The sequence below is a fragment of the Topomyia yanbarensis genome, chromosome 2, assembly GCF_030247195.1.
Source record: "Topomyia yanbarensis strain Yona2022 chromosome 2, ASM3024719v1, whole genome shotgun sequence".
Classification (NCBI taxonomy): Eukaryota; Metazoa; Arthropoda; class Insecta; order Diptera; family Culicidae; genus Topomyia; species Topomyia yanbarensis.
Genome location: NC_080671.1, coordinates 88556914 through 88571538, shown reverse-complemented (window position 1 = coordinate 88571538; position 14625 = coordinate 88556914). Strand labels below are relative to the sequence as shown.

General features: G+C 36.8%; 1 protein-coding gene across 1 annotated transcript in view; it reads right to left on the bottom strand.

Moving 5' to 3' along the window:
• LOC131678784 (protein sax-3-like) overlaps positions 1-14625 on the bottom strand; it is a 459615-nt gene that overhangs the window by 9324 nt on the left and 435666 nt on the right. The window contains exon 10 of the mRNA XM_058959084.1: positions 13065-13242. Coding sequence (XP_058815067.1) covers positions 13065-13242 — 178 coding nt within the window. The remainder of the gene's footprint in view (positions 1-13064; positions 13243-14625) is intronic.

The following is a 14625-nucleotide window of genomic DNA, read 5'->3' as shown; positions in this document are numbered from 1 at the left end:
GAGATACTAAACCTCCGAAATTGGCGGTTTCAAAATGATGCTATCTTGACCTTAAATTACTGTTTTTAAACATTTGACCTATACATATAATTGGTCATACAACAAAAATCAAATGCTCATCAAAATTGATCAGAACCTGCTAGAGTCGAATGGAAATCGTCATTTTTTCATAAATTTCTCTCTACATTCGGAAAGTGTTATCCTCGTTATTAATCATCATATTACGTTTTCGTCTCAACTCGACGCATTCCTAAAATAAAAACCTGTTTTAATCCACCTAGTGGGGCAATTATGCTTGTATCATCTGTCCAGACTACGATTCCATAGTTATGTTCAATACAATGGTGGAAATGAATATTACATGTTCAGTACGATTTGCACATACATACAATGGATCGACAGCCGCGATCTTGAGATACTATGTGATACTGAAACATCGCTTGAAACCAGCGGCGGATCATGGAGAAAGATCCGGGAGGTTCAGGTCCTGCCGAAAATTTTCAACTTGTTAAGAAATTTTAAACTAGTTTTAATTTTAAAGTAGCAACCCCTCACTGCATTGACGATTTTTGAAGTGATTGAATAACCTTTCTATATGAGAATGGCAAAAATGTACCAAAAAAATAAATTTTTGTCAAACATCACAATGTTTCATGCATTTTAAAGTCATTTGGCATCAAAAATACAAATTTGATTTTGAAAATTTTTCATTCCAGTTTATATGGGAATTTACTGTGTGATTGCACTCTTCAACTCGTAACTCCGGAACCGGAAGTCCAATCAATAAAAAAAATTCAATAGCAGCCGATGGGAAGGTTGTACCTTTCATTTGAGACTAACTTTGTGCAAATCGGTCCAGCCTTCTCTGAGAAACAGAGGTCACATTTTTTCTACATACACACATACATACACACACAGACATTTTCCGTTCTCGACGAACTCAGTCTAATGGCATATGACACTCGGCCCAGGCAAAAACATTTTTAGCAAATGTTGAAAGTTATGCATTTTTTTTTGGTGAGCAGTTCTATGTTTTATAGACATTAAATCAATTTAACTTCGCTTCCTATTAAATAAAGACCCTTATAACAGTACATCTCTACAAATGCGAGCTCAATTTGAAAATAAATCTGAGGATTTTGATTGATTACAGAACTCTGGAATTTTCTATTGGAATGTTTTCAGGCAGGAATTTGATATTGATGCAATTAGACAACTGTGAAATCAAGACCAATAGATCAGTTACATATCAGGACCCCATTCCGACAATTTATCAAAAGTCCTCATGATGTTTACAACAACAGGTTATCAATGTACGGATCAGATAATTCTAAGATTGAATTAATTCAGTCAGCATCAATAAATTTTCAATTTCAATCCAATATTTTTTTAAAGGTGGGGGGTGGTTATGGTGTTAAACCCCAAAGCCTTCTCTTTACTACACCGTTACTTGGAGTTATTTATTTCGCTTTTTCCGAGATATGTTTCAGATCGATCCGATGGTTATAAGTTAGAAAAATTGCTGTCAGAAGTTTCGCGCAAATGAACATTTTTGCACTGATAAATTATCAAGTTCCTTCCAGACAACTCGGTATTGTTCGGTGAATATTTCTAGCGGTTGTAGATAGAAAAATGAAATACAAAATTCGTTTTATCGAAATAATGTTTGGCTTATTTTAATGGATTATTACTATATTGAACAATAAATAGGCGACAAAGGGTAATCCAGAAACAACAAGCCATAACTGTTAAAGTATTCAAAATAGATATTTCATGTCTTCAGTAAAGTTATTCGCAAAAGTAAGAGCTACAAATTTGCTGAAGGCATCATTTCAATATAATCACTTCCAAGAAAATTTATGAAAATATCTCACTCGTAGGGGGATTAATCAGCAAAAGCACAATACCAAAAGAAAGGGCATTGCCATTAAATTCTCCTAAGATACTATTGACTTGAAATTAGCCGTTTTGGCGTTAATAATAGATTACATGTTTTTGGTCATATTTCTGGCAATGGGAAATGATAAAAATCATTCATCCGTATTTAATATTAAATATCTCTTTTGGTAATAGTTCGATTTAAACAATCTATAGCTTGTTCGAAAGGTATTTGTATAAGCTGTCTAAAAATATAGAAAGTGGCAATTTATGTTGTCAATTTCGACAGATAATTCAAAAAAACTGCAAAAAACGCCATTTTTGCACATTCAAACATTCACATCTTGGAAACTAAACATCAGAATCAAAAACAAATTAATAGCGTTCTGTCTGGCTGATAGGTCTTTCATTTAAAATTGGTTTGGATAAGATCGGTTCAGCCATTGCTGAGAAACACGAATGAGTGTTTGTCCGTTACATACACACACACAGACATTGTCCCAAATCGTCGAGCTGAGTCGATTGGTATATAAGGCTCGGCTCTCCGGGCCTCGGAAAAAATCTTGAAAGTTTGAGCGAATTCTATACATTTCTTTTATAAGAAATGTAAAACATACCATGGCCCCGTGGTGGTGGAGGAACGCTATGTGGGAAGCTGAGCTGCAAGCAACCGGGCGGGCCTTAGGTGGTGGATTATGCTTAGTCGCGATAGCAACTAGTTATGACACATTCCGCGGGCTTGTACACCAGAAGGCTGTTTTTCTTTTGTATTATTTTGGTATCACAATATTTTTTCTTCGATTCGGTAGTGTTTAAACCATTGAAAAGTTATGTAATCCAACTATTGACATTTCGACAAATAGTTGAAAAATAGGGTAAGGTGGGGCAAATCCGACCTAGTAAATGGTTTTGGCTGTACAATGCTCATTTTACATCGGATCAAGTCGTTGTATATACCAAATTAAAGGTTAGACTCCTGGACAACTTTCTGTATAAAGCATTTTATTTGGATCTTGGGGATATCTTGAGATACAAGCGTTTTACAAAAATGTTCATTTTTGCTGTTTTCAAAAATGGTGGGGTAAACCCGACCCCCTATGTTTTTGGTTGATTTAGTGCAGATATTACTCAAATTTTATGGTTTTTCAATGATAAATTAATGCATGTTGTGTTATTGAATTGTAACATGAAGAAAATGGAGTTCAATGTCAATCTTGGAATGCTAAAATCACGAGCAGTAGCACGTAATGATATTCCCATGATATATGAAAAAGGTTGAACTAAATTCATCTATGCACTTTGTAGGACTTAAATCAAAGAATTTAAATCCACTTACATTTATTATGCAATCACCTAACCAATCAGAAATATCCTGTAGTCAATAAAGCACAAAAGTCCAATCAAAAGTTGAAAAAACACACTTTTTGTCGTATGAGCATCTCAATGTAGACTAATAAAATGCTCGCATACCACCATTATGATTATTTTCGATGGTCTACACGACAACATTGATATCAGTTCGCGTAGTGCTTCTGATTTTCGGTAACAGAGGGGGGTCGGGTTTACCCAACGGTCGGATTTGCCCCACCTTACCCTATATAGAGAAATAAGTTGAATTTCGCGGAAAATGGCTCCTCAATTATTGACTTCTAAGAAAAGTTCTATTTCATGAAACTATTATTGAAATTTTTATCTGTTTAAAGGAATTTGTTCGTTATTGAGTGTAGAATAATAAAACTAGAAAGGTTTTTTTTCTTGATTTGACAACTAATACTTTTTGAACTAATAGGTGTTTTGGTTGTTTCTGCGTTGTAACGTCACGAAAAATGCCTATTTTTTAAATTTCATTAATAAACTGATATTTTGTTCAAATTTATATTCCGGATTCTCTTTGTATGCGAAAATACTTTTCTAAAAAGCCTACAATTTCTTTTATTGGATGTGTGAACTAGAGATGGTCGGGTTCGGGTTTTTAGATCCGAAACCCGGACCCGACCCGACGGGTTTCGGGTCGGGGTCGGGTTCTATAAATTTAAGCTTCTCGGGTTCGGGTCGGGTTCCGGGTTTTAAAATTTGATATTCTCGGTCTCGGGTCGGGTCCGGGTTTTTAAAATTTTGAGCTTTCGGGCTCGGGTCGGTTTCGGGTTTTTCACATTAGAAATTGTCGGGGTCGGGTCGGGTTCGGGTTTTGAACAAAACAACCCAACCATTTCTTGACGCTGTCTATACACAAAACCCAGTCTCTTTTTATACTTCGTGATACGAATGGAAGACATATATAACCGTACCAAATGGTAGCACCTTTGAATCGCTATAATTCGTCGTATTTTCTGGTGCTCAAATATAGTATTTTTCATTCTTGTATAAAATTCTGTCTCTTCAGATTCGCAAACTGACTGAATTATTTTATGTTTTGAAAGAACATTCATGAGAGAGCATTCAACAATACGTATCTCACATCTAAAATCTCTTTGCGATTTATTTTTTAGGATAATTAGTAATAAATCAAGTCAACAGGAATTTATCGGAAACTATCGGTTCAACTTTCTGTTTTAAAATATTAATTTCGACAGGTACTTTAAAACCGAAACGTAGGCCGCGGTCAGAATAAACGCGTAAAACTCAGCTAAAGCGTAATGCAAATAGTGTCTAAAGCAAAGCGAGTAGAAATCTACGGGAAGTACAAACAATAATAACCAATCCATTGATCCGCTCCTGGTTGGTCGTTTTGACAGTCGCGAGAAATCGAACAGTGGGTGTTGCGAGTGCACTTAATGGTAGTACTTTTTGCTACATATTGAATATTAATTGCCTATTAACCCTACAACGGTTTCAAGTCTTTTTCTCTAAGTAAACGGTTTTGTGGGGTACATTCGTACCCCAGAACTAAAATCGTTCTAATATATTTTTACCATTTTTTTGTTAACCATTTTTGTTAACGACCTATTGAGTTAATTTGTCAACAGTTTTTTCGGCATTTAATTAGCAAGGGACTGGAAGGTGAAGTATATTTTTCAATATTTAGAGCCATAGTACTCAAGGGAGAGCAAGGTGTTGAAAGGAGAAAGTTTAGAAAAGCGTGGAAGGATCATATATGCAAGCTTAGAGCTCACCGGCGACTTAACCCTTTGTCTGCTGCCGTAGTGGTCAGGGTCTTTTGGCATTAGAAATGCGAATCACCTGAGTCTACGGCATGTCCGAACAAGCGTAAAGTAACTTGTTACTTCATGCTGTCGGAACCGACAAAAAGTTAAGTCACGGTAAACTTCCACACTAAGCATTTGCGACGTTGAAACTCATTGAATGAGCCAGTTTTGTTTGTTCCCTCACCAATTGCCTGCCTGAGTGATTTTATTTTATCGACTATTGTGACTGTCTCAGCGTGTGTGACAATATGGTCACATGTGTTGCTGATTTGCACGGTGTCGGCAGCTTTCACCCAACGCTGCAACGATGAATCCCCATCACGGTAAGTTCTATTTTTACCATTTTTTTGTTAACCATTTTTGTTAACGACCTATTGAGTTAATTTGTCAACAGTTTTTTCGGCATTTAATTAGCAAGGGACTGGAAGGTGAAGTATATTTTTCAATATTTAGAGCCATAGTACTCAAGGGAGAGCAAGGTGTTGAAAGGAGAAAGTTTAGAAAAGCGTGGAAGGATCATATATGCAAGCTTAGAGCTCACCGGCGACTTAACCCTTTGTCTGCTGCCGTAGTGGTCAGGGTCTTTTGGCATTAGAAATGCGAATCACCTGAGTCTACGGCATGTCCGAACAAGCGTAAAGTAACTTGTTACTTCATGCTGTCGGAACCGACAAAAAGTTAAGTCACGGTAAACTTCCACACTAAGCATTTGCGACGTTGAAACTCATTGAATGAGCCAGTTTTGTTTGTTCCCTCACCAATTGCCTGCCTGAGTGATTTTATTTTATCGACTATTGTGACTGTCTCAGCGTGTGTGACAATATGGTCACATGTGTTGCTGATTTGCACGGTGTCGGCAGCTTTCACCCAACGCTGCAACGATGAATCCCCATCACGGTAAGTTCTATTTTTACCATTTTTTTGTTAACCATTTTTGTTAACGACCTATTGAGTTAATTTGTCAACAGTTTTTTCGGCATTTAATTAGCATTTCTAATGCCAAAAGACCCTGACCACTACGGCAGCAGACAAAGGGTTAAGTCGCCGGTGAGCTCTAAGCTTGCATATATGATCCTTCCACGCTTTTCTAAACTTTCTCCTTTCAACACCTTGCTCTCCCTTGAGTACTATGGCTCTAAATATTGAAAAATATCGTTCTAATATGCCTAATTTTTATTAAATTTATAATTAAATTGAATAGTTTTATTCTAAAACATACAATTTTACACAAGTTTTTCGCTTACCATAAATCGATGTTTTGCTTTTAAAAAAAGATATAATAATGTCTTCGGAATTATGTAAACATGACAAAACATTAACGTAAACGGTTTTGTAAGGTACATTTGTACCCCAAACAAACTTTAAGCGGGCACTGTTAAGTTGGTCAAATGCAACAAATAGGTTGTACCTGCTTTAATGGAAGTTGAATAATAATCAAATTGATTTATGATAAAGATTGCTTGCAGTTAAAATAAACTGTAACTATTGACTAAAAAGGGCATTGTAGCCCGGGGACGATTTCATAATTCCCATATATTGAAATCACAAATTTGGTGGTACTGCTGTGGCCAATTACCATAGCTAATTCAATACATGTGATAAATCATACAAAACTGCCTTGCAGGAATGGTTTTACATTTCTTAAAAAGAAATGTATAGAATTCGCTTTTGAAACAAAATTAGATATTTTGGTTAAGTACGACGGGCAAGGTTGTTTGAAACTATCACCATTAAGGTTTTTGTTTCTCCATGAGTTAGCGACCGATTACCGATTCTACATTCCGGTTAATATATCGACGATTTGTAAGTTTTTCATAACATTACAAATGCGATGTTCAATAATAATCTACTCGCCAGTGATTCTTTTTGCCATAGGCAGATATAACTCAACGCGTATGGTGCTACTTCAGATTCGGATGATTCTACTATTCTAAGATGAGTCTAGGGTGCCTAAAATTAAAAATCTTCGAAATCTTTGGTGGATTCTCCATATTAGCAAGTTGGGTTCGGATCGAGTTTCTCAAATTAAAAATTTTCGGATACGGGTCGGGTTCGGGTTTTCAAATTTTAAAATTCTCGGGGTCGGGTCGGGTTCTGGTTTTACAAAGTTTTCATTTTCGGTTACGGATCGGGTCCGGGTTTTCTAATTTTAAAATATTCGGGCTCGGGTCGGGTGCGGGTTTTTCAAAATTTATAATTTCGGGCTCGGGTCGGGTTCGGGTTTTTCAATTTTCAAGCTCTCGGGTTCGGGTCGGGTTCGGGTTCGAAAAAATTGAAACCCGACCATCTCTAGTGTGAACACTTTGCGATGTAACGTCACGTAATTTAACTTTTATCAGACGCTTGAATGATTTATCAGATATAGTGTCAAATTGTACTTCGTATGGTTTATTGAAACGCGTTCAAGTTGTTTCGTAAACAGCAAATTATACTAGCGTGATATTCATAAATTCAGAATGTATATCCTTAAGTGCTTAAGGGGTTATATACCATCGACGCATTCTTTCGGGACGTTACAACGATTTGACCAACCTTCATTCTCTAAATCTGTTATAAATTTTTCAAATGAACTCCTTCATCAAACGTAATTATAGATTCAGAAAATAAACAAAATTTTATATAACATTTGATCTACAACACTGGACGAGGTATTTTTAATAAACGATTGAACAACTTCACATTATATATCTTTAAACGTCCACCTACACTGTACTCTCCTAAACGCTGGTCATATGGTACGTTCCGAGGGAATTTCCGAATCTTGTTCCCGGGTTAGTATTTAGCCATGAATAATAATGCGTTCCCTGAATATTTCTTTCCTCCCAGCAATCAAACATTCCACACTTCGCCATCATCGACGAGACGCCCGTTATAAGGTTACACACACAGGTCAGTTAGTAACTAACAAATGCTTCCGTTGCAAGCCCAAATACATCGTCAAAGCAGCTACGTTATTGAAATGCCTGAGGTATTAAATCCAATATAAATAGATACCCGTCGAATTTACCGGAAGTTGTAGAAACTTAATTGAGTGTACAGAGACCTATCTGAGTGACCGCACTAAATCGTCTCAATTGCTCAGAGTCGGATAAAAAGGCTTTAGCACATTTCAAATGAGCACAAAAAAGATAGATGAGGAAGTGCTTATTCGTGTTTCTAGACATTTAAAAACCCGTCGAATTGACGATTGGATGCAACACATTTTCTTTCGTAACATCATGACGATGTGACGTGTTCCTTTTCTCTGAATCGTTGCAACTATAATATATATATATATATATATATATATATATATATATATATATATATATATATATATATATATATATATATATATATATATATATATATATATATATATATATATATATATATATATATATATATATATATATATATATATATATATATATATATATATATATATATATATATATATATATATATATATATATATATATATATATATATATAAAATATTTCAGTGTACTTAGCACTGTCGATCTGGCGCTTAAATTGTGCTCGCTTTGTCGTATAAATCCACTTGCTTAAACCCAACAATACAAATATCATACTATAAGCTCGGATCGGGCAACTGATACCTTACCAAATTAAACAAAGCGTGACGTTACAACGCAATGAGATATCGCTTTTCTGAAAAAGGAGCGTTGTAACGTCACGGAAGTTAAATATGCCTAATAAGAAACAAAACAATAAAAAATATATTTAATGACGCCTAGTTATTCATATGCTATTTAGAAATACATCATAGAAGATTTGTTCTTGATAAAAAACCTTATAGAGCAGATATTTTGACTTTTAAAGAAATACGTTGAAAGTTGTAATTTGTGACGCGTTGTAACGTCACGTTACATTATCGGTCGTAAAACAATCTTCTTCCAGTATATTCAGTTTATGTTTATTGAATCTTCAGTAAAATTTTATCTACTTTCCGAATCTGTAATAAGTTTTGATGCAGACGTTCATTTGATAAAGTTATAACATTTTAATGGAATAAAGAATCGTCAAATCGTTGTAACGTCACGAAAGAATGTGTCAATTGGCTATTATCTACGATGGATTGTACACATTTTGTACAAAACCGATAGTTGAAACATTATTCGTGCTTTTGAAAACATCACGAAACACAAAAATTGGTTTCCTGAAAAATATTCCTATTGACGCTAACGTCACAATTACATGAAAGGGCAGTACTAATTATTTCTTGTTTTAATATATCTGTAAAATGTTCTGCTTAGTTAATAATTAATTGTTCCAATAATATCCCTTCTAAAAATCCTTAAGTGCATTACTATACAACAAACACAAAATGACCCCCTCCCCCTCCTAATCTTACGAATATTATATTATCCCCTCTTGAATAAGTTAGCTGTAAAATTTCTTTGGTTTCATTATATATAAACAAAATAATATTGAAATGTGTAACCCCCTAGTTTTAAGAAATTCAAAATGTAAAACAAAGATAAAATGGCACCTTTAAGATAACGCAAACGTACCTTATCAAATAAACGAATTGAATTAAAAATCAGAGAGGCAGACTAAATAATCTTCAGGTTTTGTCATGTGATGCTGAAAATTCTCCACAATCTTCGCATGAAATGGTAAATTGCGTGCGTGAAAATCAATGGTAACATTTAAATCTTATTTATTTTTGTTTATGGGTTGTAAATATTTAAAGATAGACGGTTCTGTTAAGCTCACACATTGAACCCTATCAAATAAACGAACTAAAAAACTACAAGGGACAGCCCTATGGGGTTGTACGAATTGCAGACGTAGGACTGCAACACGTGAAATATATAATTTCTTATTACATTTGGATTAATAATTAATCAAACATTTCTTTCTACAGTTCACTTCATGAATCAAACCGTCTTGCTCATCAGGTCATTTTATTTACAATGAGCGATCGAATCCGATTAAGGAAAGCAGACAGAAAACTGTGATGGAAAACCGAACTAATATCTGGAACTGCCCTAAAATTTAAAAAAAAAATCTATTGTGTGCGGTAAACAACCAGACCGATGCTTAAAAATCATGTTTTAGACAATACAGTCACAGTTCTTGACAAGCTTTATAGTTTTATTTTGTCGTTATTGTAATTTTCCTAAAGTACACATAAATGTAGCGAATGCAGTGGTCTTAATCATATATCGTAGCAAAACATATACAAGAATCGAAAATAGTTTTATGGATGGACTTGGATGCATTTTTTGCAGCGATTTTTTGAGTAATACTGCATCCATTCATAAATAGGCTTTGTAGTATATGTATTGGTAGAATCAAAGTGGGATAGGTTGAGTGGAAATGAATCTCGTGGAATCAATAAATTGATGAAACGTAAATAATAAACCTTCGTTGCACTTTCTTCTATCCATTCGCGTGAATTTGTTGCTAAGAAAGTTTTTGTCTCCTTAGCCTGTCATGGAGACGACAACGCAAAGAAAAACCGAAAGCTTTCGCTTCGCGCAACGAAAGCTCAGATTTCTATCATACACGCAACACTAGGATATACCTACACATTCGCCTCCCCCCAGAAGTAATACCGAGATGTAGTTCCTGGGGGGAACGATGGCGGAGCCCAATGGAGTTTAGTCGGTATTAATGGCAGCGTCACCATTCGAGCCCGACTCGCCCCTAGTACACCCCGTGTGGTAGCTTGGACACCTACCAATAGCACGTGTACTGGGTTAGTACGTAAACAGTCTTCTCCATTATAAAAAAAATAAACACATTCGCCTCAAACAATAAACCCAAGCGAACGGTGTACCGTGCTTGAATCAAAAAGCTGTGCCAGTACATCGTGTCCGTACACGAAAGGAAGATACGCACCAAGCAAAATGAGTCAACGCTGGTGATGATGGGTGGTGTGAAAGAGACAACTAGTACCACGACGCTAGTCTCTGCTACACTGGCTGAGGGAGCATGCAGCGCAGTGCTCTGCTCTGCCTGCTGTCCAAGAGTTAACTGAGCTTGCCCGACCAAATCTGCTCTTTAAATAGTCGATGGTGGCGTCGTTCATAGAAGCGTTGCGCGTTAGGTACATAAATCTGTCGTGCCAGACTAGGGAAGCGCAGCCTTCTGTGTGGTATTTAACTATGTTGAACATTATTTAAAATTTTAATGCCATTATATCAAAAATCTTTAGGTTTATCTATTGGAATCTATTCTTAGAAGTATTTCTGAGCGATATGCGCAAAAAAAAATGAAAATTTACCGTAAGATGGCTGAATTATAAGCGTTTAAAATTGGACCACTTTTCGTTACATACCATTTTTGTTGAATTTGCAACGTGCACCCCCATATCGAAAACAAAGACGTAGTCCTACGCCAAAATTGTTTTTGTTGTTCATTTGCCGTTTGCCGCTGACTCGGGCAGAAGTGGAAACTAGATTGGATATCTTGTCCATTGTCTGCAGTGACGGGAAAAAAATTGATTTTTAAAATCTAGGAAAAATTATAAGAAAAATCAATTTCCGAACATCGTTTAAATCAAAATCGACCCGTCGAGAAAAGCCATATTTCCTTGCTTAAATAGAAACACGTAATCGTATCGTCGTTGAAACAAATATATAGAAAATCGCCCTTCTTTAACACGCCAAAAGCCCGATTATGTTTACCATTTATTCTAACTATTCGTTGTCGGAGAGCCACGAACACACTCTGTAAGTAGTCGACATAAAGCCATAAAATTTAATTAGCTTTTTATTCGACCATCTTCGCCTGCCAGCTGGTTGGCAAGAAAATGGCAAAACTGAGCACCAATCCCCCCCGCAGGAATCGGTTCCTAGTAGTCCCAGTAGTAACTAATCACGTAGAATTCCGGAACAAGAAGTTAGGGGTGCTACCGGCTTGGAGCCAGAAATAAAGCAGAACCAGACAAAAGTGTTAATTTCGTATGTGTAGAGTGGCAATTAATTTTTATGTTTCGCATTTAGCACTGGAGCTCTGGGCGGCAATAACAGTTGAGTTTCCATTGTACTGTGCCCTCGGCACAGTAAGTCTCGGGAGACTAAAGGATCAAACAGAATGTTTCGTCGCTGACGGAGCGTCAAGGGTTGGATTGTAAAGTCTGGCAAAGCATAGATTGTTTCAGTAACAAGCGAGGCATTATTGTTACGGTAAACGCATCTTGGATCTTGGATCTGACATACTGCGTCAGTGGCAGAACATTCTGTTTGACCTTTAAGATTTTCTGGCGTGCCTCAAACAAGCGTCTTCGAATGGATATTGGGTAGTATGTTGCGGTAATTTTTAATTGAAAAATTAAATGGAATAATTTTATATTTTTAATTTCAATTAATAGATAACAAACTCTAGTCTTCGAGTCAGCAACGTCTGATCAATCTACCATTCTAAACTTCATTTAATCAACCCCAATCCACACAATCAGACGTTTAGTACTAATAGTAATAACAAAACAAGTGCTATCATTTGGTCACCACAATCACCATCGGAGCAAATTGTTTGCAACCACCCACATCCCCTCCGGAAAATTGGCTTTTTTATACACTGCGAGCAGATCATAGCCCCATCCTCGCTCGGCCACACAGTTCCAGTCAAGTTTGACCACAATGGAAATCACAGCCACGTCACGTGTGCGGTTCGTGACACGAAGTAATATTCAGACTCATGCTCAATGCTGGAACTAGGAAGTTACATTTATATCGTATTCGAGTAAGTGGAAGGGGAATACACACCCGAGATAGACGGGTCAGTTGGGGAAAATTTCACTGATTGCATCGCTGATTTCACTATCATACAACTTGTAATCTCTTTTGTCACGTTTCCCACTCTGAACGGTGAAGAACCTTCTGAAATGTTCTCAGTCGTTTCCTCTGCCACACTCTCTTCAAGTGGAAGTGTTTCCATTACATTCATTCTCACGTTTCTCATTTCCGGGCCATCAGCAATCACTGATTCGTCCCAATTAATACCTGACCTAGGGTCGCCCATTTCTTTTGCTCACAAGAGGTTGATCGGTAAGTGATTACCATCTAAAATAGGGTAGTAACTCACCTCTCATAATCTGGCAGCGGCAACGTGGGAGCATTCGAGACTGCTGCATAGTCGGTGATGGCTTCCTTCGTGATTTCCGATGCCTGTCTCCAAACGCCACCGCCGGGATCGATCCAGACCCCGTTCGGATTCAGCGGTAGGGTGGGGAACTTGCGAACCGTCCCGATTGCGTGATTTCCTGTCAGAAACGAAAAAAAAGAAAAAAAAGTATGCACGTTTAGAACTTACGCCGGGAATGGCTTCAATCATGTCGTCGTCATTCGTTGGTCCGTTCCGTACCGTGTCAACGAGCTTCAATGAAATAGTACCACGAATTTCCCTCCTCGACGGAGCAGATTTATTCGTTTTGTCTGTCTGCTCGTTAACGCATTGCCATTCCTCAAGGGAAAATCGTACGCCAAAAGCACGTGACGTTCCGGAGTTGCCCGAAAACTGTTATGCAAAATGTGTCTCGTATTGCCTAAGCAATGATGTGCACAGTTCAAAAAGGTACGTGGAACGGCAAATTGGTAGGGTGTTTCTAAGACTGCTAAATTTGAATTGCCAAAATTTTTTAGTTCCCTTTTGAAGAAGGATGGCGAGTGCAATCGATTTCAATTGATTTGGCGATGAAAAGATTTTAATTTACAGCCAAAAACTTTCTAGTAATATAATTACACTGAGTCTAGAATGATATTATAATTTAAATAGCATAGCCACCCTAACCACGCGCGTTGCAATTGCCCAAACTCATGAGTTAGATAATAGAAGCATTCAGCGACAACTCTTGCCGTCAGGTATTTGAGCCATAAGTCTTAAATGTCATCACAAGCGTTGAGACTGCGTAATAAATCAGGCCACAAGGCTTCAACCAAAGCGCGATGTGAAATATGTATCTTTGTCTCGCGGAAAAACTTTTCGGTAAAACCTTCGATCGGCTGCAGATTTGCAAAATGGCTGCTCCTGCAAGGTAAATTATACATTAGCTTTCCGGCAGCCGTGCTAGTACACAGAGTGCATAATGTTCAGAAACTCTAGCGATATTGTATGTGAACACCAGATGCGGAGGGTTAACGACTTTCGATCATAATAAGTTCGTTTTTTGTTTATCTTTAAAAAAACTGGTTTATTTATAATACTAAATATATGTAACTCATCCCGCGCGAAGTGACCAATGTAGCATGTGCAGTTCCGAACAAAACTTAGGGCAAATTAATGAGAAAATGGTGAAGTACCACCAAATACAGCAGTCACGAAACTCAACGTGCTTTATGTTTCTATCCGAGTCAGAGTGAAGCGAATGACAAAACAGTTACTTTTATAAGGCTTTGTCGCGACAAAATTTGGACACCTAAAAACATATAGATCTCTTGAAATATTCAACCAAAAATGAAATATTTCTCACAGATATTGACGTATGTCTGTTCTATCCAAAAATTCATTATTCGTTGATATGTAAAAAAGCGCTTTAAAAATAGCATAGATGTAAGTGCGTATTAGAAAAGTTATTTTGTGCAATCGAAACGAAAATCGGGGATAGCCAATTTAGTTGCTTTGTTCCACAAGTTTTGGTATTTTTCGT